The sequence below is a fragment of the Perca fluviatilis genome, chromosome 1 (assembly GCF_010015445.1).
Source record: "Perca fluviatilis chromosome 1, GENO_Pfluv_1.0, whole genome shotgun sequence".
NCBI lineage: Eukaryota > Metazoa > Chordata > Actinopteri > Perciformes > Percidae > Perca > Perca fluviatilis.
In genome coordinates, this window is record NC_053112.1 from 34,156,816 (window position 1) to 34,182,308 (window position 25,493).

Sequence of the window (25,493 nt, forward strand, 5' to 3'; positions counted from 1 at the left end):
GTCTTCACAGCAACAACATAAAATTATCTCCAGTCTTGGGGCCAAGGTTGTGTAAAAAAAATCCCCTGGACTAGATTTGATGTATCCAAAGTGGAGACTTCTGTTACATCAAATGGTTATAGCCTACATAGGAATAGCCTTTGGGCCACAGTGTTCTCGTGGGACTGGAACGTTACATGAACTGGTGAGGAGAGAATGCATTTTTGCCCTTCAGGGAGATGGTGATGTTTTTGGTCGATGTGACCATTTTTTTCTGCTGAGGGTGAAAAATGTTTGTAGAGCTGTGCGTCAAATTGTGGTGAAAGCAGAAAATGAGAGCCTGTCCTCCCCTTTTGTATTTCATTTAGGTTTCAGAACGGGCTGCAGCAGATGCTGTCAATTATTCTGTGCAGAGGCCTAAATAGTATCAGATCCAAAATGAGTAATTAATCATTAATTCATCATCTGTGCCCATTAATCCTACATGAGCTAAATCATCCTGTCAAGAGTCCAAATTACTGCCCTGCGCTGTAATTCTAGGTTGTGTTGTTGTGTGTGTGTGTGTGTGTGGGGGGGTTCAGGCAAATTTGATATTTAGACTGAGGACATTTTTGCTAAATGAGGTCATTTCGACCGAGCCTCACTTCTTCACAGCTGAGATTAGACTAATATAACAAGAATAAGGAGTGGATTAGGTTAACTTTGGGTTAAGGGTTAAGGTTAGACACGTGGGGCTCAGGGTTAACGGTAGGATTACAGGCTAAATAATGAACACTATCAAGACCCTGTATTTGTGTGTCTGGGCATACACTTACGTCTACTCTCTCAGTTGTGAATGTATTCATTTCTCTGAGACCGAAGATGTGAATTATGTTTTTGCAGTCGTGCTAAAACAATAAGTCAGTCAACATTTTTTTGGCCACTTGGGTGCATAACTCAATTTATAAAGTTGATATGGCAAACTTGTTAGCAAACACCTTATTATTTACACAACCAACAGACACAGAGCAACAGTAGCATTTTTGGAGTCATGTTTCTAGTCACCTGGCAAAGTAGGTTCAATACTTTCTGTGCTCATTGCTCTGTTTTGGACTTCACCAACTCCTGAGAAAAATATATCTGGCTAAATGCTCCACTATGTGCACCATATAGTCACTAACTTTGTCTGTCTGCTGTTTGGTATTGGGCAGGAAGCGTACAGTGAGTTGATACAGTAAATTATAGTGAGCTGTTTAAGCTGCGACTAGATATGAGGATAATGTGGCAGTGACTGAACCAAACGGCCGAGTTGCAGGCTGTCAAACCAAAAAAATGAGCTAAAAGACCCTAAAACACTCTGTAGAGCTGACAGGAACTGCAGAGTCTGCTCATAATTCTCTGCTTGTTTGTCCCTCTGAAATTCCCTTTTCACATTACACATCAGTTAGTTGATCTTTTGTTAATTGGGACTGTAACATTGATTTGATGGAAGCAGATTATATTGATAGGGTAGGACATGTGAGGGGGTCAGCAGTAATGCCTTACCTGTCTGACTACTGTCTCCTCAAAGAGCTGTTGGAGGGTTGGATGCTCCCTAACCCCCATCACTTTAGTGCTGTACGGACTACTCTGTTTAATTCTGATTTCAGTTTCACCGTTAGATTCCCAAACCAAGCTGAGATAATTAGTATTTAGGACATCTTAGTATGCTCTTAATCACAGTCCAATCCAATCCAATCCAACTTTATTTGTTAAGCGCTTTAAACAACCAAAGTTGAACAAAGTGCTGTACAGAAAAATAAATCAAACATCATAAATAAAATACATAACAATATAACATGAATACAAAATATTAGTTGCGCAATGAAAAACAAGCAATCCAAATAATAAAAAAAAAAAGCCCAACAAGTCAACATCATACTAGGTGTCAAAGGCCACAGAGAGGGTTTTAAGACGGGATTTAAAAACAGACACAGAAGAGGCCTGTTTAACGTGCAGAGGCAGATCATTCCATAATTTAGGAGCCGCCACAGAAAAGGCACGGTCTCCTCTGAGCTTCCGCTTAGTTTTAGGCACACTCAGGAGCAGCTGATCCTCTGACCTGAGCGAGCGAGTGGGGACATAAGGGCATAGAAGCTCCGAGAGGTAGGGGGTGGCAAGACCATTCAAGGATTTAAAAGCGAATAAAAGAATTTTAAAATGGATCCTAAATTGAATAGGCAGCCAGTGGAGTGAGGCTAAGATGGGGGAAATGGGCTCATGTTTAAGTGTGCCAGTTAAAAGACGTGCAGCAGCATTCTGTACCATCTGGGTACGGGTGATTGAGGACCCACTTACCCCGACATAAAGTGCATTACAGTAATCCAGCCGAGTGGTAACAAAGGCGTGGATTACCGTCTCAAAATTTTGTCATGACAGTATTGTCAACAGATTTGACAACAGCCTTGATCTGACTGCTCAACTTAAGCTCTGAGTCCATTTTAACCCCTAGGTTTTTGATGCTAGGTTTAATATACCTTCCCAAGGAACCCAGATCTACAGGGGGGGTCCCAGTGGTGCCACCAAAAACCATCACCACTGTCTTATCATCATTAAAATTTAAAAAGTTCAGAGGCCAGGCCTTTATGTCGTCAAGACACTTGAGTAGCAAACTGACAGAGTATGCATCTTTCATTTTAAGAGGCACATAAATCTGACTGTCATCTGCATAACAATGGAATGAAATGCCGTGCTCTTCCTATGTATGGAGCCAAGTGGGAGTAAATAGAGAGAGAAAAGGAGGGGGGCCTTTGATGAACATGAGCATGATAAACAAACACCCTGAGTACTTGCAAAAAGTGAAGTCGCAATTGGATCCTATTGCACACAGAATTCAAATGGATATCCCAGGACAGATTAGAGTCAATATGTACCCCCAATTATTTGTAAAAATTATCCTGAATTAGTAGTGAAGAGTGATCTCATAGTTGACCTGGATCAAAAATTATTACCTCAGTTTTCTTTGCATTAACAAGGAGATGATGGTCATCACACTGTTGTTGCATGTTTTGACCTCTGAACTGTATACTGAGATGTCGGCGTCTGTGTCCATTAATCCCAGGATGGCAGTGTCATCCGAAAACTTGATGATAAAAGCGTGTTTACACATGCTGCTTATTTTTCTGTGTGTGTACTGTCGGCCCATGAAGCTTCTTCCCACACAGTTTCTTTATGCATAGGATTGTGTGACTGTATACACACTGTATAACTCATGTTTAAGTGAACTTTTCATCATAAATATAATGGAAATGGCTGCACAGGATGTGATGCGAGGTTGAGAGACACATGAATATTGAAAATACTAGTGATGCAAAAATAAGATAGTGGGTTTTTAATATGGGGATTAGTGAGAACATGACATTCTGGCTGCCCTGTATGTGACTTTGAAGCAGAGCTGTTACATGCAGTAAATAGGAAATTAGAGACTGTGTCCAAAGCTTATGCTCAGAGTGACACTCAAAAAAAATAAAAGGTAAGATAAGCCGTTAACCACAGCAATAAAATATGGCTCTACTATTTAAAGCCCTCAACTTTTTGGTATGTAAGTCTGAAAACACAGTCAAAAGATGACATTCAAAAAATGCAGAAAGAATTCCAACTATGGTATAAAGAGATTACATTGAGCTCTTTCAGGTCAATTGGGGTCAGATGATGGAAATAACTGCTGCACAAACCAATCATATCTAATAAAGCTTAACAGATGCTAAAGCTCTGCTACGACCTCAATTTTCCATGGGAACGGCAACATTATATCAAAATATACAAAGGCTTGTTGGCTTTAGGACAGTTATGTAACTCATTACATTATATATTCATCACCTAAAACTATCATACATTTATGCATATACATTTTTTCATGTTATTCTGACAAACAGTAGAGAGGTGTATCATGGGTTTTAATTGCCAATTAAAATGTACTGCAACTATACTGCACCAACCCCCTAACCTACTGCATGCTAACCAGTAAAGCTGTTAACATAGGCAGTGTCATTTATAGGCTAGTCTCGCTTTGCCAGACCTTCCTCCACAGCACTGCGGAGGAGGGTCTGGCTAGTCCACACAGCAGAAAAAGATGCACTGGTTTATTGGCATTTCTTTAAACCAATCACAATCGTCTTGGGTGGAGCTATGCTCCATACGGAGCAACGGCGCCTCTGCAACATAGCCTCGGGAAGGAACTTGTTTTGGTGGAACATGTGTACGTTCAAAGGTTGTTTTAGTCGTGCAACAGAAAACTCAGATTGGACAGATAGTCTAGCTAGCTGTCTGGATTTACCCTGCAGAGATCTGAGGAGCAGTTAACCATAGTCCTCAGAAATCGATCAGACTTTAAAATGCCAACACAAAGAAAGTCCAAGGTAGCGGATATTCGGCCTAAATGAGGTACATCCGGCGGAATTTCTGACGGCACTGGAGCAATCCCGGAAGTGGAACGTCGTGTATATACACTATAGAGGGGATAGGGCCGCATGTTTCTGTCCGAGCCCAGCCCGCGTCCAACAGAGCAGTAACCGAACCCGACCCAAGCCCGACAGGCATTAAGAGATTTATGTCCGATCTTAACACAGTTAAAATCTCATTTTTTTCTCATACTAATGATGCATGTATGTTTGTTTGTGTGGAAAGCCTGCTTTTTTAAGCAACTGTAGGAAGGCATTCGGAAATGTCAACAGATGAGCGCATTAGCGCACACGGGGCAACAAGCGCACGTTAATAAGCTGATTAATTTAAAATGTCCAATGTGTTAACCTTTCCTGATTGCTTTGTTTCCGACCATGGTCAGAAAACCAGGGGAGACTGGTTACCTCCAGGGCCGACATTATAAAATGAATAACGTTGGGGTTCAAATCCCGTTTCTGGTGAGCAAATGAATGAACTTGGCTTTCAGTCTGGGGTTTATTTCGGACACCGCACACACTGTGTACAAAACTTAAAACTTATTCCACCAACTCTGCTTCGGTCGCATCTACACATCTGCTTCCTCTTTCTCTATCTCTGTCGAGCCCGACCCGAACCCGAACATCATTTCTAAATATCTGTCTGAACCCGACCCAAGCCCGTCGGTCCCGTCGGGCTTGGGTCGGGTATCCATCCTCAGACATAGACTATTTACTACTACTTACTTACTTATAGGTCAACAGAAACTTGTCAGCGTACTCTTCCCTTTTATGATAAATTAAATTAATATTTACATGCTAAGAAATTGATTGACAGACTGTGACTGACAGCAAAGCTTGCTGTGGCAAACGATCTACTTAAATATAGTCTACTACTAAATGCGGAGACTGTATTACGAACTTTGCTCCCCCTAATTGAATAGTGGGGATGCATTGCTCAACTTTCTCAAATGCCTGGCAATTCTGCCAAATGCCAGAGGGGCCGGACCATTTTTTTTAAATGTGGGCCGTTCAGATTTATTTATTTTTAATATACAAATAAATTGTCTTTACAGGCTGACAGCGCATAGGACGGGTTTTCGCTTGCACGATTTCGGTCATATTAATAATAATAATAGGGCTACATATTAAGCATTTGGCCAGTCGGAAACGGCTAGCCTGGTACCGAGATGGGCCGACCGAACCATCCAGAGGTTACTCAAATTGGGACGTTCAGTCAACATCAAGCACATCGCCTTCAAACGGGATCTCCGTTTGCAGGATTCAGGCTGTACCGGACCCTCCCGGTGATCATGCTGCTACATCCATGTACCGGCTGCGCAGCGAGAAGCCGCTGCTGACGGGCGCAGAGCTTCGCCGGAGCTCCGACTGCTGTCTGCATCAGTAGCCTATTAAATTGAGACGGTAATAAACATTTTGTTGTACCTTTGGTTTTAACGGCTGATGCGAAGTGTAGGCCTATAGGAGTAGCCTACACATGAAAACCCTGAACAAGCAGCGTCGTTCTGCTCCGTCTTTCTGCTGTGCCCCATTCACATAGTGTTTAGTTTTACACTATGTAGGTTTAACTCTGCAATTAATCTGCGGTTCACATGTATGCATAAACTGTGGTGGTCCTTTACACTGCAGGCTATATTCAACATCACTGATAATTTTTGATCAATAGAATGTAGAAAACATTACACTTCCCAACGTTTTGTATCCATAACATGTTTGTGTTATTGTACAATTTAGCAGTAAAAGCAGTAGCCTATGTAAGTCAATCCTGTATTTTTCAACTTGGGAGCAAAAAAATGTTACCATAAAGCCCTTTTCATGCTATTTTAAATAACTGGACCTTGGGGTCAAGTGTTGTCGTATCTGGCCCATGTCCCAGATGTGAAAGCCCCCTTACTGGACTACTGAATATAATAATATTCCATTATATTTTGTATTTTGAATTGTTACCTGCCACCAGAATTTTGTGATTTTCGTTGCCTTGTTACTTATATTAAATGTTTAAAAATCTGTTACATAAGGTACTGCTTATATTATTTCACCACCTGTACACAAATGTAATTAGTGAATGCACGTGTCCGTGGGTGGGGCTCCATGGGCTTGGTAATGTGGGCTGGTGTGGCTACGGTGCCAGGGTTGAATTTTGTCCCAGTCCGCCCCTGGCTGTGGCAACAGATGGCTTTGAGGTACTGTACTGGTAAAACCCTGGATTCATGGTTTCTAATATCAAGCTGGAAGTGTTTCACCCAAAACAAAACCCTGAAATTGCACAGCAGCTGTTGTGAGAAAGTGGAGCAAACAGCACACAGACATGCGCGCGCACACACACACACACACACACACACACACACACACACACACACACACACACACACACACACACACACACACGCACGGAATCAGCTGTCTAGTGTGATAAGCTCTTACAGTAACTTCCACCATGTATGAGATTGCCTCCACAACCACTGTAAAGTATAACTGAAAATAACTTTAAATCCAGGCATAAATATTTGTACTTGTACTTTAAATCACATTTTATGGTGATATATTGTAAATCATTACTCTAATATACAAAATATATGGTGATATAAATTTAAGTCACACTTCCCAGCCCTATATGCAGCTGCCCTGCATTAGTGTTTTCCAATATGTGGCCAAGTTCACTGTCAGTTAGGAAAGTATTGAGGTTCAGACAGCTAAGTGAAGGTCAGGGAGGTTGATGGGCATTCATAAGCTGTACTAATGCTTGGTCTTTGATATAATTATATATAATATTTCCTTTATTTGTCAAGTATATTTACACATATGAGGAATGTATCTTCTGCATTTTACCCATCCTAACTAGGGGTCTAATGATACACCGATCTGGATCAACATGTCGATGAAATCCTCATTGATTCAATATCATCGATACAAAGTGAAAATATCGATACATATCGTCATCTTTAAGATGCGCCTTTATTTTGAAATTCCCCACTTTATATTTCTTCTTTTTATTAATTATTTTAATTAAAATGTCTGGAAGAGCTCAGTAAAGAAATTGACTAATCATATTTTATTTGCTTTTTGTAAATATTTATAAATGTATAGGTTGTGTTAAATGGGCTTTTGTATCGTAAGGGTCACAGGCCTCTGAATTGAATTGTGGCAGACTTTGTGATATCAGTAAATATCGTATTGTTGTCCAAATAATCGATATGAAATCGTATCGTAATAAAACGTGTGATTTACACCCCTAATCCTAACTAATTAGAGGCAGTGGGCAGCCATAGTCCGGCTCCCGGGAACCAACTCCAGTTGTAATGCCAGTACCTTCCTCAATGGCAATGGCATGAGTTATCTATCATGCATGTCTTTATGGTGGGAGGAAACCCACGCAAATATGTGGACAACCACTGAGCCACCCATATCAGTCATCATATATGATATCAGTGCATGTTCTCTTCCTGTCTCTTACCAGTAGTTCATTTAATTGTGATCTGTTTTTTCCCTAATTCAGGAAGCAATACAAGGCGAGGCCCCTGCTCTTTATAGTTTAATGTTCTTTTTTTCAAATAAATCAAATTATATTGCAGAATTCCTTTTATTCAGTTTTTATTGCTTTAATAGTGTAATAAATAACAGAACAATGGTCCTGTTGTTTAATACCTTTATTTACTTGTTTTGAAAACATGAAAAAGGTTTTTTTTATTTCATTTTAACATGCAATGCAAAAATGCTTTAAAATAATTTCATAAAATAATTTTATAGCTAGTTCCTTTTCTTTATTTTATAAATTTGGGAGTAACTGAAAGTGTGTTTTTCATTTCTGTCAGCACTAGAGTAAAATACATGTACTGTACTTAAATGAAAATGAGTTAAAACCATTTAAAATCTACAGTGTGTATGTGTATAATGTATGCATAATTAATGTTTTAATTTTAATAACATCCAGGATTTTATTGCAGTTTAGTTTGGCTTTTCAGGTTGGAATAACCTCAATAACCTTGAATCATAGTCTGCTCATTTTATAATAAGTGGCAATAACTCCTTAAATACTTGCCTTCCATGGACCTAAATTACATAAATGGGATCAATCCAATCTTGTAATGGGATCAAGCTGCTTGGTAATTGCAAATGGGAATCCAAGCCACCCAATTTAAGTTGCTGCGAGTTTGTAAGCGATACATCAACCAATGTGTCCCTCAGCAAGACAAATCAAAAAAAAAAAATAATATGAAATATAAAAGCGTTGGCTAAATGTAATGTAATGCAATGTAAAGGTTTGGATACATTTATGTCTATAGTTGATTTAAATTGCTGTACTGTAAAACACAGCCCAGTCATGCCAGCATTATACACAATCAGTGAATTCACTCAAGGGTAGACTCGCATTGCCAGACCTATCTCCACAGCCCAAGGTTTAAGTTCTTGCCACTCCACACATTCTGGCATAGGAGAAAAAAAGGCTCTGCGTTGTATGCATTTCTTTAAACCAATCACAATCACCTTGGGCAGCGCTAAGCTCTGAACACGGCAACGGTGGCTCTGCAAAATGAACTCTGGAAGGATCTTGATTTGGTGGAACATTTGCACCCCGCAAAAGAAAATGTCATGTAAAATTACTGTATTTGCCAAAGGATTCTTGTGGCTTCGAAGAGACCATAGATGGAAAGGGCTGTCAGACAAGTCTGTCTAAAGGCAAGGTAAAACTGTGAAAATATTCTTAATATAGTGTACACTCAAACCAATATAGTTTATTTAGGTGCGCCTTTTTTTTAGGTGGCTAAATTACGTTTTGCTGTTGCCCCTGTCCATAGCAGTACATTGCTTACTTTCCGTGGCAGTACTCCTGTCTGTTTCTCCACACCGGGGATGTGCTGACTGCCATCTACTATAGCTACTACACTGACTATGGACCTCAACACACACCCACTTCACACATCCAAACACTACACAATAGTTATCACCTGTATGCTAGAGCTTGCTCTATTTACCTGTTTACGACTGACTGAACATTTGTTCAGTTTTGTCACAGTTTTTGTTACAAGGTATTAAGCTGTTGTTCCATTTGTATAATGAAACAAGTGATACAAAAAGTATTCATAGCTTTTATTGACAAAATCACAATTGATTACATAGTTCCTTAGGGGATCTTCCTTTAAACCGCATTGTTAATGTGTTCTTGACTTAAAATGTCAAAGTGTCAGGTGATATGGCCACACCAGATCAGATGTACTGTACCGCAATAGTTTCAGGCTTCACTTTATCATTTCAGCCATCAAACATGGCTCTGTGTAATATTCGAAGGCTCTGTGTTGTTATCTACTAACCTGCTGGAGTTTCAGCACAACTACGAGCATAATCAGGAGTTTCAACACCCTCCATGTGACCTTTTGCAGACAGTACCTCTGTTCATGCATACAGTAGCCCTCTGTCTGCAGAGCTGGATATGTGTATAGTCCTGCATAATTGACATGACTTTGTTGTCTTTCTCATCAATTTTCACTTTGTCGTTGGGAAATGAAGCACTATCTGGAAATGAAGACCAGACGAGGTTTGAGTTTTTCTGTTGAGATGAAGATTAAATCTGTTGAAGCTTGAAGCTTAAATTACTGTGGCGAGCAGGCAAACAATCAAAACTGCAAATCTGAGGTGTGTTGCTGTATGAACTGTAGATCAAATTTTCACGGTGATTGGTGTGTTTTTTTTTTTTAAAGGAGACCGGTTTTTGGTTGTGTGCAGAGATACAGAAAGAGAAAAAAAGCAGTGGTCACCATTACACTGTACTCAGACCTATCCTGTGTGTCCTGGTTGAACTTTAAATCTGTCTCCCTCTATCTGGGTCAACCCATCAGCCCCCCACCACGCTCTGCACTGGTCTGCCTTTCAGACAGCCACTCTACTATTCAGACTGGAATCACTTGTGGAAAACTGAGGCAGGATGGAAGGGGGTTAAAAAGTACCTTTTCATGGTGGGGTCAGAACAGCCTCAAAAATCTGTTTTCAGCAGATAATTTGTCTGTATACTGTTCAGCCGTGCTCTGCTTCCAGTTTGTTCTTTGTATGTTTGAAGGGATGTAAGCATGTAAGATTGAACTGCTAGCCTTTATTTTTGTGGTTGTAACGGTGTGTGCATGTTTCTGTGTTTGTATGTGTAAAGGCTTGTTTTGCAACAATGATGCTTTGTCAATTTTTTTAACTACGATTTGGTTTTAAGAAATGGTGCTTTTTTGGAATTTTTGAAGAAAACGTGCTTTCAAAGCTAAGCTAAGCAAGGGATGTACCGACTATCGGCGCTGGACGATTATCGGGCCGTTTTTTGGTAGTTTGCAGATTATCTGTATTGGCGTTTTATTTGCCTAATAACCGATAGTTAATTAATTTAAAAAGTGCGCTACTTTGGCTCCGCTACAGCTCTGTGTCTGTCCCTTTGCTTTGGTTTCACCCACCACTGAGTCTGACTTAATGTCCCACAACACTATTTGACTATCTTTTATTGTGTATTTTGTTGAAAGTTTCTAATTCATTAAATAATTGCTCAAAGCATTTAAACAAAGTTTTGTGTTGGAGTTTGTAACATTCCAAAATCTTAATTTTGACTTCATTCCAAGATCTTCATTTTGTCTGTAAATGCATATCGGTTCCAAATATCGGTTATCGGTTTCATTAACTACTAATAATCGGTATCGGTATTGGCCTTAAAAAAAAAGAGTATCGGTCAATCCCTAAGCTAAGCTTCACAAAACACAGTACAAAGATTGTAAAATGTGGTATTTGTGCAAAGAAATGTCATCAAAATGGACAAAGTCGGTCTTAAATCACAAAGGTAATCAGTAGTGAGGCTGTTGCGTTTTCAAAATGTTTGAACAAATTAGACCTAAGACAAATTCAAATTAATTTAAACACAAATAGAGATGTTAATTTAGAAATGTTCTCCCAGTTTACCCATCTGGCAGCGACTAATGGATTAATTGACTAACCGTTTCAGCACAAATAAGAGACAGAATCAATAAACTGTAAAGAAAACCCAACTTATTAATTGTGCAACCAAAGATTCCAGGTACTTAGTCACACTGTACACCAACATCAGAAACAAATTACCTTCCACAGGAGGACTGGAAAATCTAAAATCCTCCTGAAGTAATGGTCTGTTTGTACCTTTTAAAGTGGTATCAGAAATCATGTAGATTATGTACACTAAACCTGTCAAAAAGTGAGTAATAACTCTAATTTTAGTGCACAAGAGAGAGAAATTGCACCAAAATGCCATATATTTGAAATGTTTAGATTACACATAAACAGATGTACAAAAGCAGTAGAATTACAGAGTTAAGAAAAGTAATACATGATACAATGACAACCAGAAATTAATCTGCAGCAGCAGTCTGGTGTACATGGGGGAAAACGTGACTAAGAAGACCCACGTCATTCACATGTCCTCGGTATGAAAGAAGTTAAATTCACTCTTGAGACTAGCGTCAGCAAAATAACCTGCACCTGCCACATTAATGATAGTTTGATGTGACTGGAACTCTGCAGAAATACCTTTATTCAAACAGCGGTTTCTGCTGCATTGTCCTACTTTATGTCCTCCTGTTTGTAATCTTAGACAGTGAAAAGAAGACAGAATATGCTGCATTGTCTATGAATAGTTTTTCTCTACTTTATAACGCATGCTGTAGCTGAACCACAGAGTGTGGCTCACTTGGGAGCAGCTGGAGTACTGTAAACCTTAGCAGCACCAGCAGCTACAAGAGCTGTGGCCACATGGTTCACCCAACCCACAGCTCCTCAGGGGATCTAAAGTACAGTACCCCCATCATCAAGATCAGTGTGACGGAAAGATAAATGTTTGTACATATATGACAATACTGGTGATTAACACAGATATCAGAGTTGCAAATATAGTTAATTTCCATGCCTGGTCTGACAAACATTTGTAGATTTTGAATATCCTGTTTTGTCACTAGTTAATGACACAACTGTGTAATCAGATTGACAACATGACATTGGACAACTTGTCTAGGGGGCTTTATCTGGAAGAAGTGACTGGACCTGTCAGGCTGTGTCAGGCCACCAGCTGTGGGGGCCTGGCTGACATCCAGTTTGACACCACCCTTGGTGTTTTGTCATCTCTGCTCCCTTACCAGAGAAATTAAGTGTGGCGGACAGGTATTTTCACAACACATGATCCTCAACATAGCAGTGGTGGCTGTAAGAAAACGGCCCGGCAATTTAGGATTGAGACTGCTTCGTTAGGTTTTTTTAAGGTAAGCTGACAAGGTTGGCCAGTTTGGCGGTAAACCTCACTGGATCTTAGATGTTGTTAAAATCTCACTCGCTTTCTAGTGCTAACACCCACAGGACATCATAACACTGCCAATTAGAAGAGAAGCTCATTATTCTTTCCTTAAATAAAGCAAAGACAAAATACTAACTTGAGATCTGAAATGTGTAGATGTTAGCAAAACTCCTTTCTTATTGGTGACAGAAAATGCACCAATGTTTCAAAATGTGTGCTGGACAAAGGACACTTGTGCACCAACCTAGGAGTATCTCGAAGGAATCTCCAACCCAATGGGAAAACCTTCTCCCTCTGATGACATAATGACACAAGAGCACATTATGGATGTCAGGAGTCAGGACATAACCTTCAATTTAAACATGGGTCATTCTTTGAAAAACAAACCGTTCTGATTAAAACGTGATTCTGACATTTAAATTATCTCCAGGCTACTTGTGTCCACCTGCTTTATGAAAACAGCCGTGATGCTTGATGCGAGCTAGAACCACATTTGCAGTGCTAATGCTGCTTTTCATTTCCATGTCAAAAATGCTTCCTTTTTCACTATTCTCTCAGCAGCTGAAAATACTTTGTTCATACAATAATGGAGAAGTCTTTTGAAGTATTTTGTCTTCCAGCATACTGTACACGTTTTGTTATTAATGTATTGTACGCTCTGTGTTTTTGTACTTAATCCTAGACACTTGGAATAGCTTCTGTAAGAGAAGGTGGAGATTAAACCTGGCGAGAGTCAATTATCCATGCCTCTCCCTCTCTCTCTGTTTTTATTCTGCATGTCTCTACCTCTTTCTCTTTGGATTATTATTAATGCAGTTCAAGTAAAATTCCAACATCACAGTTGTTGTTTTGTGTGCATTTTGTCACATTTGTGTACACACCCCGAAGGTGCCATGATAATCCGATCTGTAGCTGGGATATATTTTGAGTGAATTCCATAATACCTCAATAAATTCCCCCAACACTAAGTCACAGTCACACAAAAACACATTATATCCATATATATTTATTCAAGGCTTTCGAATTTGTTCGCACAGTTGCTGATGGCTGAATCAGTCAGTAGCTAAGTAATGATGAAAGAAAATTTCCAAGAATGATTTCTTAGAAGGAAAGAAAAGGTGCAGAAAGGTAAAAAAAAAAAAAATCATTAAGGGCTCTGAGTTTAACATGTTTATCCAAGTGCATCTGCTATTTATGTTCAAAAAGGTGCAGCGGTATGCACAAATGGATGGGTGTGGAGATTTATTTTTACGCTCTCAGTCAGTCACATTCCTTGTGTCATACCATTTAAACTGCTGTGTCGATGACAGTGGTGCATGATGAAAGAGGTCTCACCAAATGGAGATAAACATCCAAGTAGGAAACAACTTGTTTTGTTCTTTGAGGTTCAGAGTGGCGAGATGAATTAACCAGGAGAATAACAGGTTATACATTTTGATGTGCACTGAAACGTTGAACGTTTTTGTAGTTATTTTGCAGCAGTCTGGGGCTTTAATAAGGAAAACAATAAATTACCATGTGCAATAACACTGAACTTTGCCGTGACATCTTTCAGCATAAAAGACCCATTTTAAGCAACATAAATGCCTCGCCTTGTGCTGCCTCGTCTGCTTGGAACTGCCCTCTCTTCCTGCCACTTCTTCCATCATTTGCAAAGCACTGGGTGTGACTATACCAAAGCACCCAGGGCTCAACGCCAAAGTGGTCAGCTTTCAGCTTTTCGTTGCCGAAATTGACAATACGGTTGCCATGTTTTAAACTTCCTATATTTGGAGCAATTCATTTCTTATGTTACTACACATTATTAAACACATTTTAATAATGTTGCAATTTAATTTCCCATCCCTCTCAAATAGGGGTGCAATGGATCACAAAACTCACAGATCGGATTACGATTTTGAGTCACGGATCAGATACATTTTCAGATCAGCACAAAAAACAATAATTACTTATTTCACCAGTAAATTGCTGTTAAAAGACAAAAACAGATGAGAAAAGGGTATTTTACAATAACTTTGAATGCACCACGAGGTTTACCAGTTTACCAATAAACGCAACATTTAGTCCCGTCTGTGTTGTCTTTCTGACAACAGCAGTGACCAGTGCTAGTTTGTGTTTTTTAGCTCATAGCTTTAGCGGCAGACGGTTGTACGTCCCGCTGTTGGAATCCTCTACAGTGAAATACAGTCACAATTTTACACCGTTTAGCTGTCAGCTGTTAGCTGTAACCGTGTTTCTACTGTAGCTAACGGTAGGCTAACGTTACCTGCTGCCAAGTGTAACATGTTATTATTGTTTACTAGCATGACATGCAGCAATGCTTCTGTTGCCTTTAACGTCTTTCGGAGCATCAGAGAGCAGCACAGACATTTAGGTGGCACCGTAATGCGGCACCGAAATCCGCGTGGCTATTCTGTCTGGTAGATACCGGGCACCGGTGCCATATTATCACCAGATTTTAAGATGCACCGTTAACGTGAACAGAAATAAACACAAATATTGAACAGGTGGTTGCCAAAGGGGGCAACCAGAGGCCACAAACAGTTGCCAATTGACTCAATCTTATTGCCAAGGGCAACCGGGGAACCGTTACTGTTGATCCCTGGCACCATAGTACATTTCAAGGTCAGGAAAATACCCACATCTTTGTCTTATAGCACCATTCTTTGCACTGCCATGTAAGTAGAGCCATTTGGAATTGAAATTCATAAAATGAGATGTTCATTCGACTCTACATGTAGTGTCATAATAAATTGTATGTATTCCTGACACATTGAAATGTATTCATATTCCTGGGGTGGTTTTTCTCACATGGAGCCTCAGTCTTACAGCATGCTACACTGCTCAAAATCTTAAATTAAACTGAACACCAACATTCTCCTTACAGATAAAATATTATCAGAACTTGTTCCTTCCACTTTAAGAAGAAGCGTCACATTCATACTAAATGGGATTAAAGTATAAGTTTAGTTTAAGTGACTTTCTGAAGTTTGACTTCGATTTCTTTAGGAAATACACATATTTGCACAACTTTGGAAGGAAAAAGGACCCTAAACATACATAGACGGTTTGTTAAGCTTTAAGTTTTATTTGATTTTGTCTGGACTTGAAAACAGGATCTGAATTGGATTGTTTTTTGTAGAAAAGTGGAATGTGTAGATCTGAGGTAGGATGGTTACAAAACATGTGTTGAGAGATTTTAGAAAAAATAGACTGTAGTTCAACAATAAATGAGCATTTCTGAGAAAAAGACATCTAATAACATCTAATGAAGCTCAGCGTAAATTCTTAAAGGAAGACTTCATATACCTTTTCCATCACTCGTAATGATCAGCTGTTTCATGGTGCGTCACTTGTCAGTAGTAATCAGATCCAGCTGTGTCGTTGTTAGATAAACCAATCAGGGTCGGCCATTTGTCACCAGCCTATCACAGCATGATATCCTGCTTTAAATCTGCTCTCTCTTCCGCGGTTGGCAGTTGTCGTTTCAGGAAATAGAGTGCGTCCCGCCTCCTCCCCTTCTGCCACCGGTGGTCAAGCCCTCGGACTTGGGTTTCGTCTGCGCTTGGCTGTCGATGGTTCCTCTGCTCTTTCACCACCACCAGTGTCTGGACTCCATCGGGGGATATGTTTGGGTTTCCTTAACCCTTTAGGACGTTTGGTTTCGATGGAGTCCAATCTCCAGAGACTTTTACATGTTTGTCTGTACAATAAATATGTTCATAATTTCAAGGAATTCTCTCCTGATTGAAATACAAGGCTAATATATTCTATAATTCTTGCAAAACTGAACAACTGGGCATGAGAGCCCCAGTCAGAGAGGTGACAAGGAATCCAAGGACCACTGACAGAACAGAGTTTGCTGAGATGGCGCCTTTCGAAACAGTCAGAGCAGCACTTGCTTGGCAGCAAAACATTTATCTGATATAATAAAAAATTTAACTCATCAGCTGTAATCCAAAGCAGACTGGAGAAAACAAACAGCTTACAAGCAGTCTAACAACATTTCTGCTGTAAAGCGTGACGGTGGCAGTCTCTTGCTATGGGTGCTGTTTTCAGCACAGATGGACAGGACTTGTGAGGTTGGATAAAGAAAAGCAGCCAAATGTCTACCCTGAAGTTTGTGTTCCCACTGGAGGGATATACAGTCAATTCAATCATGACTATGCATCCACAGTCTTATTAAATTAAGCTCAGTTCTTGTTTTTAACTTAATTTGGGGTTAATTCACAATTATGGGGAATAACAGGATGATTAGTCAGCCCTGTGGCTTTGCCAGTGTTTGTATTGTGAGATGGAAGCGCAGGAGCAGCTGATTGGGGGAAATTAAAGTACACTGATTTAGTGAGTGGTTTCTGTGTGGATATAATGAGTGGAAAGGTGGTTAACTGATTTTATTTTTTTAAGTAAAATGTGTGAATATAGCAGAGCCAAAAGGTGAAGCTTAATGATTAGATGAAAGTAGTCAATAAACAATTAAAGCAGAAGTCTCCCCTGACTGCACTTACGGTAAGCTCCATATGAAATTGAAGCCCTTCCATATCACTGCATTGTCTTCAGGACAAGAAAGTGACAGTCCTGGTATGACCCAGTAAAAGCCAGGTCTTAAATCCCTTTGGAAAGTCTGTGGAAAGACCTCAGTACAGCTGCTCACAGACGCTTCACTTTACACTTGACTGAACCGGAGTAACTATGCTCTGAAAAAATGGGAGGACAGGCTGATACAGACTCAGAGGTGTCGTTACTTAAATTGTTAAAACAAGACCCATAGCAGTAAAATGAGCAAGCAAAAAAGAAATAAAATACCAATGGAAATAAAAATTCAAAAGAATTAAAAACACAAACTTACAAACACGCGAAAAAAGCAAGTTTAAACAAGTGAGTCTTCAGCTACTTCTTAAAAGCATGAACAGAGACCACAAAACGTAGTTACAGTAGCCCAAAAATCCCCCACCATATTCCATTTTAGAGATTATGCTGCCACACCATGAATTGTGAACAAAGTTGAACTGGCTGGATACTGTCCAAATGCACTGTATATCTTTTCAGCTAGCCAGTAAAGTCCCAATTCATTACGAGCTACAGTGGGCAAAATGCTCAGATGGGCTTCACTTGGACCTAAATCGGTTGAAAGTGTGGGATTGCAGAAATGGAAAAAGGGACACAGCACCAGGCCATATCTCTCCTCAAGCCAAATGAAAACTCAGAGTGATGTGTCAATCACAGGACAAATGACAGAGACAGTGAGGGAGATAGTCCAACAGCCAAAAGAGCCAGCTGCCTGTAGGCCTTTCATGACATGACCTTTTCAAGGTCAAGGCTGTTAATACTGTGTGAATTGAGTTTAAAATCCTGTAAAATATATCTTACAGTAGTGAATAGCCAAGGAAAGAGAAGGGAGCCCCTTAAAGATGGCAGTTTACACGTTGGGTTAGGGTTAGAGGGTGTGAACACCTTCTTTGAACATGGAAGGCATGTTCTCATTGGGCTGTATGCATGAGTTTACACACACATTTACTTGTTTTTGTCATTTAGGAGGACCTTGCTCTGACTTAAATTAATTCCTAGTCTAACCCTAACTATAATCACTAGATCCCCATCCCTAAGCTTTACCAATAACCAACCCTTAACCATCAAATGTTATGGTTTGTCTATGATGTTAAGCTGTCATATTGTCAATGTGAGACTGTGGTCCCCACAAGGTTGATAAAACAAGGTGAGACTTACACACATTTGCACATAAAGCTGCAATATTTATATTTTTATGTTAGCAGACCAAATGGTTATTGGTAATGTGAAAGGGGTCTCTGTCGTGATAACCCACAAAAGATTATCACCTGATTCTGCAGTTTCCTTCAGCTTAAGGGAGTGTTATAGCTAGGTTCTATACAGTGATGCCACTTAACGCTAATCTGACCACTTTTTTCAGTAACGAGTAATCTAACGCGTTACTCTTTCCAAACCAGTAATCAGATTAAAGTTACTTATCCAAGTCACTGTGCGTTACTATTTTTGTCATTTTCCTTAGTAAAAATATATATTTTAGCTTTCTTCTTGTGTCTGACGACAGTTCATGTGTACCACACAGCGACACAAACGTAAACAACAATGGAGGGAGGAGAGCGATGCGCGCTTTCTAGCTGGAAATACAGTCACTATTTTGAGTTTGTGTCAGCTAAATTCGGCAGTATTAAGGTTCGTTGTACACTCTGGGCTAGATTTATCAAGCCGTTTGCGCCTGTTTCCAGGCGCTAATTGGTCGCAAAGACGGACGTAACCGATGCGGGCTATTTACAAACAGGGCGCACTTGGGTAAAATCGCAGATTGTCTGCCACATGAACGAGAAGAGACAAGTTGCGCTTTCAATATGCGTTCGTGGGAGTCGTGGGGAAAGTGGGAGTTCCACCCAAAAAGGTGGGAGGATAAGCGCCAAAGTGCACCTAATTATATATTCCGTGGTATTTACAAAGACTGTCAGTAAGAGCGCGCCTCTATTCTGCGGGGGAAATTCTCCGCCTCTTAAAAGCAGGTCTAAACCAGCCGCAATCGAGTTTCCTCGTAGACCTTTATGCCGCTGGTGAAATGGCAACAGCAATTTGAGCAAGACGAAGACATAGGCGAGGCTGAAAATATTTTTAACAGAAGAATCACACTTTGTCAGTGAACACAACATAATTTAGCGTTACAGATCAAGCAGACATGCAATATTAGAGTTACTGGAAGAAATCAAAGATGAAATTGAATCTCCCACTCAGCGTTCACATCCCATTCCAGCAGTTGTTAAACTCCTCGCTACATTACAAATATTGGCATCAGGATCATTTCAAACAGTCATAGCATCAGCAGTGGGAATATCGCAGTCTGCACTCAGCCATATCATAGCACCAGTACCGCTTTGCTACAGCGCAATTTACGGTATAGTGGGCGGAGAAAGACGCTGATTGCCTGATGGGTGTCAGGGTTGATAAATACTACGCAAAATGTGGAAGCATAGCGTGCGCTATTAACGAACTCGCATAAACGGACGCAGCGCAAACTGCGCTAGTGTTAGTAAATCTAGCCCTCTGTGCTGGTGGCGACAAAGTGCTACCTAGCTACAAAAACACTACGTCAAATTTGAAGAAACATTTGGAGTCGCAGCGCTGCAGTCAAACTTACAGAGCAAGTCCCACCAGGTGGTGCAAAGCACAGATCAGGAGGTCCCCCCACCACCCGAACAACAAAAGCTGGACTTCGGTGCAAAACCAGTAAGTGGGGGAGAGTTGAAGTAGGTCGGGCATTATGTTGTAGAGGAAATGCTGCCCTTAAATACCGTTGACTGGCTCTCTTTCGTGCCATAATAAACCAGATCCCTACTACTGGCAATGCCGAGCTGCCTCACAGTAAACCGGTTGTCATTTTTATGTTGAGGCTGTGGGGGTGTTGTCGGCAGTTGCTGAATGTAACTAATAAAGTAACTTGTAATCTAACTTCGTTACTTTTAAAATCAAGTAATCTGTAAAGTAACTAAATTACTTTTAAAATCAAGTAATCTGTAAAGTAACTAAGTTACTTTTTCAAAGTAACTGTGGCAACACTGGTTCTGTAGCATGTGACGTATTGTTTCCAGTCACATCAGGCAGCTGTTTCAGCAAAAATAACCTGTTAAACCCACAGTATGCCACTAAATGCCAGATAGACAAAGTTAGTGACTGGCTGTTGAACATATATAGGAACATTTAGCTACTGAAGTGCCAAATATTTCCATTTGAAGTTGGTGGAGACCAAATACCGAGCTACAAGGAGAGTGACTTACTTCAAATAAATGTTATCATTCCTTTGTTTGTTATCGTTCCTTTGTGTTTGCTGGATGTGTAAATAGGCAACTGGTAGCTAACATGTATGTTAACCTTACAAGGTGATATATATGTCAGTGTTGTGTTTACAGCTTGTTTTTCGCTGGATCCAGTTGTCTGAAAAAAATCTAAATCTGTTTCAACCATCACAATTAAATGCCTAAATCCTACACAACTATTAACCTAAAGATTATTATATCCATAATCTTAGAGGTCTTAGAGGTAGCCTTTTTTCGCCAGTAGTGGCACTATAGAGTAGTGTATTGATGATGTTTTTTGTGTATATCTTGTTTATTACTCCCACACACGTTCTACAACTACATGTACATACATGAGCACAGGGGAGACAAGACAACTCCATAGGGTGTGTTTAACCCTTAAATAGGAAAAAAGTGGTGTCACTCCTAAGGTCCTCACAAAGATAGCTCTGAATGTTTTTTTCAAAAACCATGAATAAAAATGAAAAAATACCTTCAATTGTTCTATGCTACTACTATGCTATTCCCTAAAGTGATCTAATATAATTGAGTAAATGTTCTTTTTGGGATCATTTATTCACAATTAGAGCAGTCCAGATTATTATGGGATGGATTCAAATGTAGCAGATTTGTCAGCTAAACATTCATTCTGTGAACTCTACTCCAGCATAATATAACAAAAAAGGTTTTAAGATTAGTAATGCAGTTTACGCCAAATTCCTACCATACCTATCTTATGTAACTTAAAAATAGTAAGATTTCTAGGTATTCTTTTATTCCATTAATATCTCAAATAGCTTAAAAATTGTGCATATAGCTGCCCTAAATGAGAAGAAGAAAATGTCCCTGGGTGAGCATGCCCTGGTGTCCCCTAGGTTTGGGCTGAGCCCCCAATGTTTATGACTTCTGGCTCCGCCCCTGGTTGTCATTGTAAATATAATACATTAAATTAAATGAAAATAAAAGCACACACATGCATACAGTAAAGCTCTCTAGTAGACATGGGATTTTGTGTCAACAGCAAGTGCACCTATTACCCTATAGAGGGCAGCTGAATGACAGATATAAAAAGACAAAACTTAATGAATAGCCCCCTATGATCCCTGGCAGTAGACTGGTTGGTATGTTCAATGGGAGCCCAATGGGGCTTATCAGTAGAGTGCTTCTCATGCTCAGGAGAGAATGACAGGTCTGTCTGCAGGTCGGGGGAGTGTGTCTGATACTGACAGTCCATCAGCACAGAAATGAAATTGCCTCTTGCACTGCAGTCAGTCCCTCCAGGAATTTGCGATGTCGTGATCGCAACAATTAACGCAAATTCAACCAATCATTGTGAATTCAGCGTGACTCGCAATTTTGACCATTCACTGCAACTATACCGCAAATTTGACCAATTACCGGAGTTTCCCGTGACTTCAACCAATCACAGCAGTCCCACGTGCCAGACCTTGCGTCAGTATGTGACGCTGAGAGCCACTGACCAAGAACATCTGATATTTACCAACAAAAATATTTTTCAAGAATTATACCAAAAAAAAAAAATCGCAACTTCATTGCAACAAAAATACAAAAGACATTGCAACTTTTATCGCAATTTATTACAAAAGCTTCTGCAAAATCAGGCATTTTGGGCCGCAACAATCTCAAAAAAAGGCCACAAACTGCTGGAGGGACTGTGCAGTGATTGCAGAGATATACGATGCGCTTAGTTTCCATTTGACATGCAGTAAATGCATCTTGTCATCTTTGACAGGGTGTTGTCACATAGGCAACTAGGTCTGGACTTGTCATTAGGCACTATAATATGGTACTCACTTCTATACATACAACAATTTACCCTAATATATAAGTGACAGCTGTGAAAATCGATGTTAGGATCCTCCAACATCATCATGACAGGCCACTCAACGGTAAATAATGCTAAAATGGTCTGCATAATGAAGGAAAGCTGGAGACACAAAGCAGTGTATGCCCACACACAAACGTGAGGCTGTTTCCACAGAGTTTTTACTCTTTTGTCTCTTAAAGGCATGCCATGTATTTCCATGTGCAACAGTGTGTTCTCCAACAAGCCGTGTCTAATTTCCCCATCAGCTTGGGAAGAAAGAATACACTTGTGAGCCCTTAAATACCAACCGGCCTGTAGATGATGTCCTTGCTGGCAATTACAAATATGCATTATTTAGTAGTCCTGCATTGCCAGACCTATCTCCACAGCGCTGTGGCGTAAGGTCTGGCTACACCACACATACATTGAAAGATAGGAAAATAAAAAGCTCTGAGCTTTTTGAATTTCATTGAACCAATCACAATCCCCTTGGGTCGCGCTAAGCTCTGGACGCAGCGACAGTGGCTCTGCAATATAGTCTTGGGCAGGAACTTTTTATTTTTGGTGGAACAGTTGCACCCCGCAAAAGAAAACCACCAAATGTGTTTATACATTCACACAAGCGCACATACGCATAAGCAAGACAAATTTTGAAGATGCATTTCCTCTCAACATCCAGCCTTGAGACCCTTTCCCTGTGGCTTATGTAACTAAGTAGCAACAAAAACAAATGGATGTATCAAAAGGTGCTGGTATTATGTTTTAGCATATTTACAAATCATGTATACTTAAATTTCTGCCAGCCATATCATAGCTTTTGGATTTCCAAAGGACTGCCCTTCCTGCCTGGAAGCTTTTGCTTTTAAATGTCAGTGCTTTTATTTTAAACCAAAGAGCCTTGAACATTGATTTAGATCATCACATGAAACGTGTGAAAGTTTTACATTTGTTAAAGTTATTGCTCTGTGATAATGCAGTTACCACTCCACTTTATTTCCCAAATTAGGAGTTTTTGGCTTAAGATATCTGACAAAGATGGCAATACAGCTTAACCCAAGCTTGAAATTGTCATGTCAGAAAACACCTTGGTGACATTACAGATGTTTTTTCTATGATCATGTTTTCTACTATGTCTTCTGTAAGTTGACATTTGTTCTATACTTTTTGTACTATAGCTTTCTCCATACTGAAATAAAGGGCTGCCAATAAGGGGTAGGAAAGCAAATATGCTAAAACTATTATATATGAAACCAAAATATTGGTACAGTCCTTTTTATCAGGCAGACAATTCCAATTTGAATGAATAAATTGGCATTATTTTGGTACAGTCACTCATGCTCTCTCTGTCTTGTTCATTTGGATGACCAATCCACTCTGCTTCTGTTGCCAATGACTCATGTTGTCCTCCATTGTCTCTCTGTGGGTGTGTGTTTTGTCTGTAGGGAACATATTTGTGGTGAGCCTGGCAGTGGCAGACCTTGTGGTGGCCATCTACCCGTACCCTCTGGTCCTCACCTCCATCTTCAACAATGGCTGGAACCTGGGCTACGTTCACTGCCAGATCAGCGGCTTCCTTATGGGCGTCAGCGTCATCGGCTCCATCTTCAACATCACCGGCATTGCCATCAACCGATACTGTTATATCTGCCACAGCCTCAAGTATGATAAACTGTACAGTGACAAAAACTCAGTCTGCTATGTGATGTTAATCTGGGCGCTGACTGTGGTGGCCATCGTGCCCAACCTGTTTGTGGGTTCACTTCAGTATGACCCACGGGTTTATTCCTGCACATTCGAGCAGTCAGCCAGCTCAGCGTACACTATCGCAGTGGTTTTCTTTCACTTTATTTTACCCATCATGATTGTCACATACTGCTACCTGCGCATTTGGATACTGGTCATACAGGTGAGGAGACGAGTCAAGCCGGACAACCGGCCCAAGCTAACACCACATGATGTTAGAAACTTTATCACCATGTTTGTAGTGTTTGTGCTCTTCGCCGTTTGCTGGGCACCGCTCAACTTCATCGGTCTGGCCGTAGCGATCAAACCAGAGGTGGTGGTTCCCCTCATCCCAGAGTGGTTATTTGTGGCTAGCTACTTTATGGCCTACTTCAACAGCTGCCTTAATGCCATTGTGTATGGTGTGCTGAACCAGAACTTCAGGCGGGAGTACAAGCGCATTGTAGTGTCAGTGTGCACAGCACGCATCTTCTTCCAGGACAGCTCCAACGATGCAGGGGAGAGGCTCAAGTGTAAACCGTCACCCCTCATGACCAACAATAACCAGGTCAAGGTGGACTCTGTCTGATCCAGAACTCAGAGGAATACTGAGCGGACATTAAAAGATGTGCTGTGACTGAGAGTAAAAAAAAGAAAAAGGCAGAGTGAGAAAAACTACCAAATATTAATATAAAACAGCTTCTATACTCTGAGCTGTCTACAGACGTTCATATGGTGCTATTGGACCTCTGAACAATCACAGTAAAAACAGGGGTGCATATTATCTTTGTCTCTTGTTTGACTGTAGTACAGTAAATATGACGTACGTTTTGTTTTCCCGTTTACAGTGATGATATAAATGTATTATACATTATATAAGTATTTATTTTGTATAACATGTCATGTAGATATATGGTAAGATACATCAGGTTCCAGTTAAATGAAGACAACATTATATCAGGCCAATAGAAACATTCTACAAAACTTGATTGAAAATATACACAGACATACATACATTTTTACCAATGGACTGCAATGTGGGTTGCTGCTGTCGTATTATACCCTGTAATACATAAGTGGAATATATATTTTAGCCTCTCTCTCTCTCTCTCTCTCTCTCTCTCTCTCTCTCTCTCTCTCTCTCTCACGCGCGCTGCCACCTTGTGAGCTCATTATACTGTATGCATGGATATGCAGGAATTGTTCATATACAAAATAAAACCTTATATTGATGGAGTATCTGTTTAAGTCCTGTGTCTAATGTACTCACAAATTCAAGTTTATTGCAAATCTGTAAATGCATGCAGTATTTCTGGATTATAACTTTGGTCTTTTTCATATTTTTAACCATTACTCCTAACCATTATCATAACAATGTACTCTCCAAAGCAATTCCTGAGATCTCGGTACACAGCTTCACTAAAAAGAACTTCAGTGGGGGCAAGAAATACTAA

The 25,493-nt window shown here is 40.1% G+C and overlaps 1 protein-coding gene across 1 annotated transcript in view; it reads left to right on the top strand.

Annotated features, from left to right (window-relative positions):
- mtnr1aa (melatonin receptor 1A a) overlaps nt 1-25,276 on the top strand; it is a 47,264-nt gene extending 21,988 nt beyond the window's left edge. The window contains exon 2 of the mRNA XM_039817092.1: nt 23,760-25,276. Coding sequence (XP_039673026.1) covers nt 23,760-24,628 — 869 coding nt within the window. The 3' untranslated portion in view covers nt 24,629-25,276. The remainder of the gene's footprint in view (nt 1-23,759) is intronic.
- The last annotated feature ends 217 nt before the right edge of the window (nt 25,277-25,493 follow it).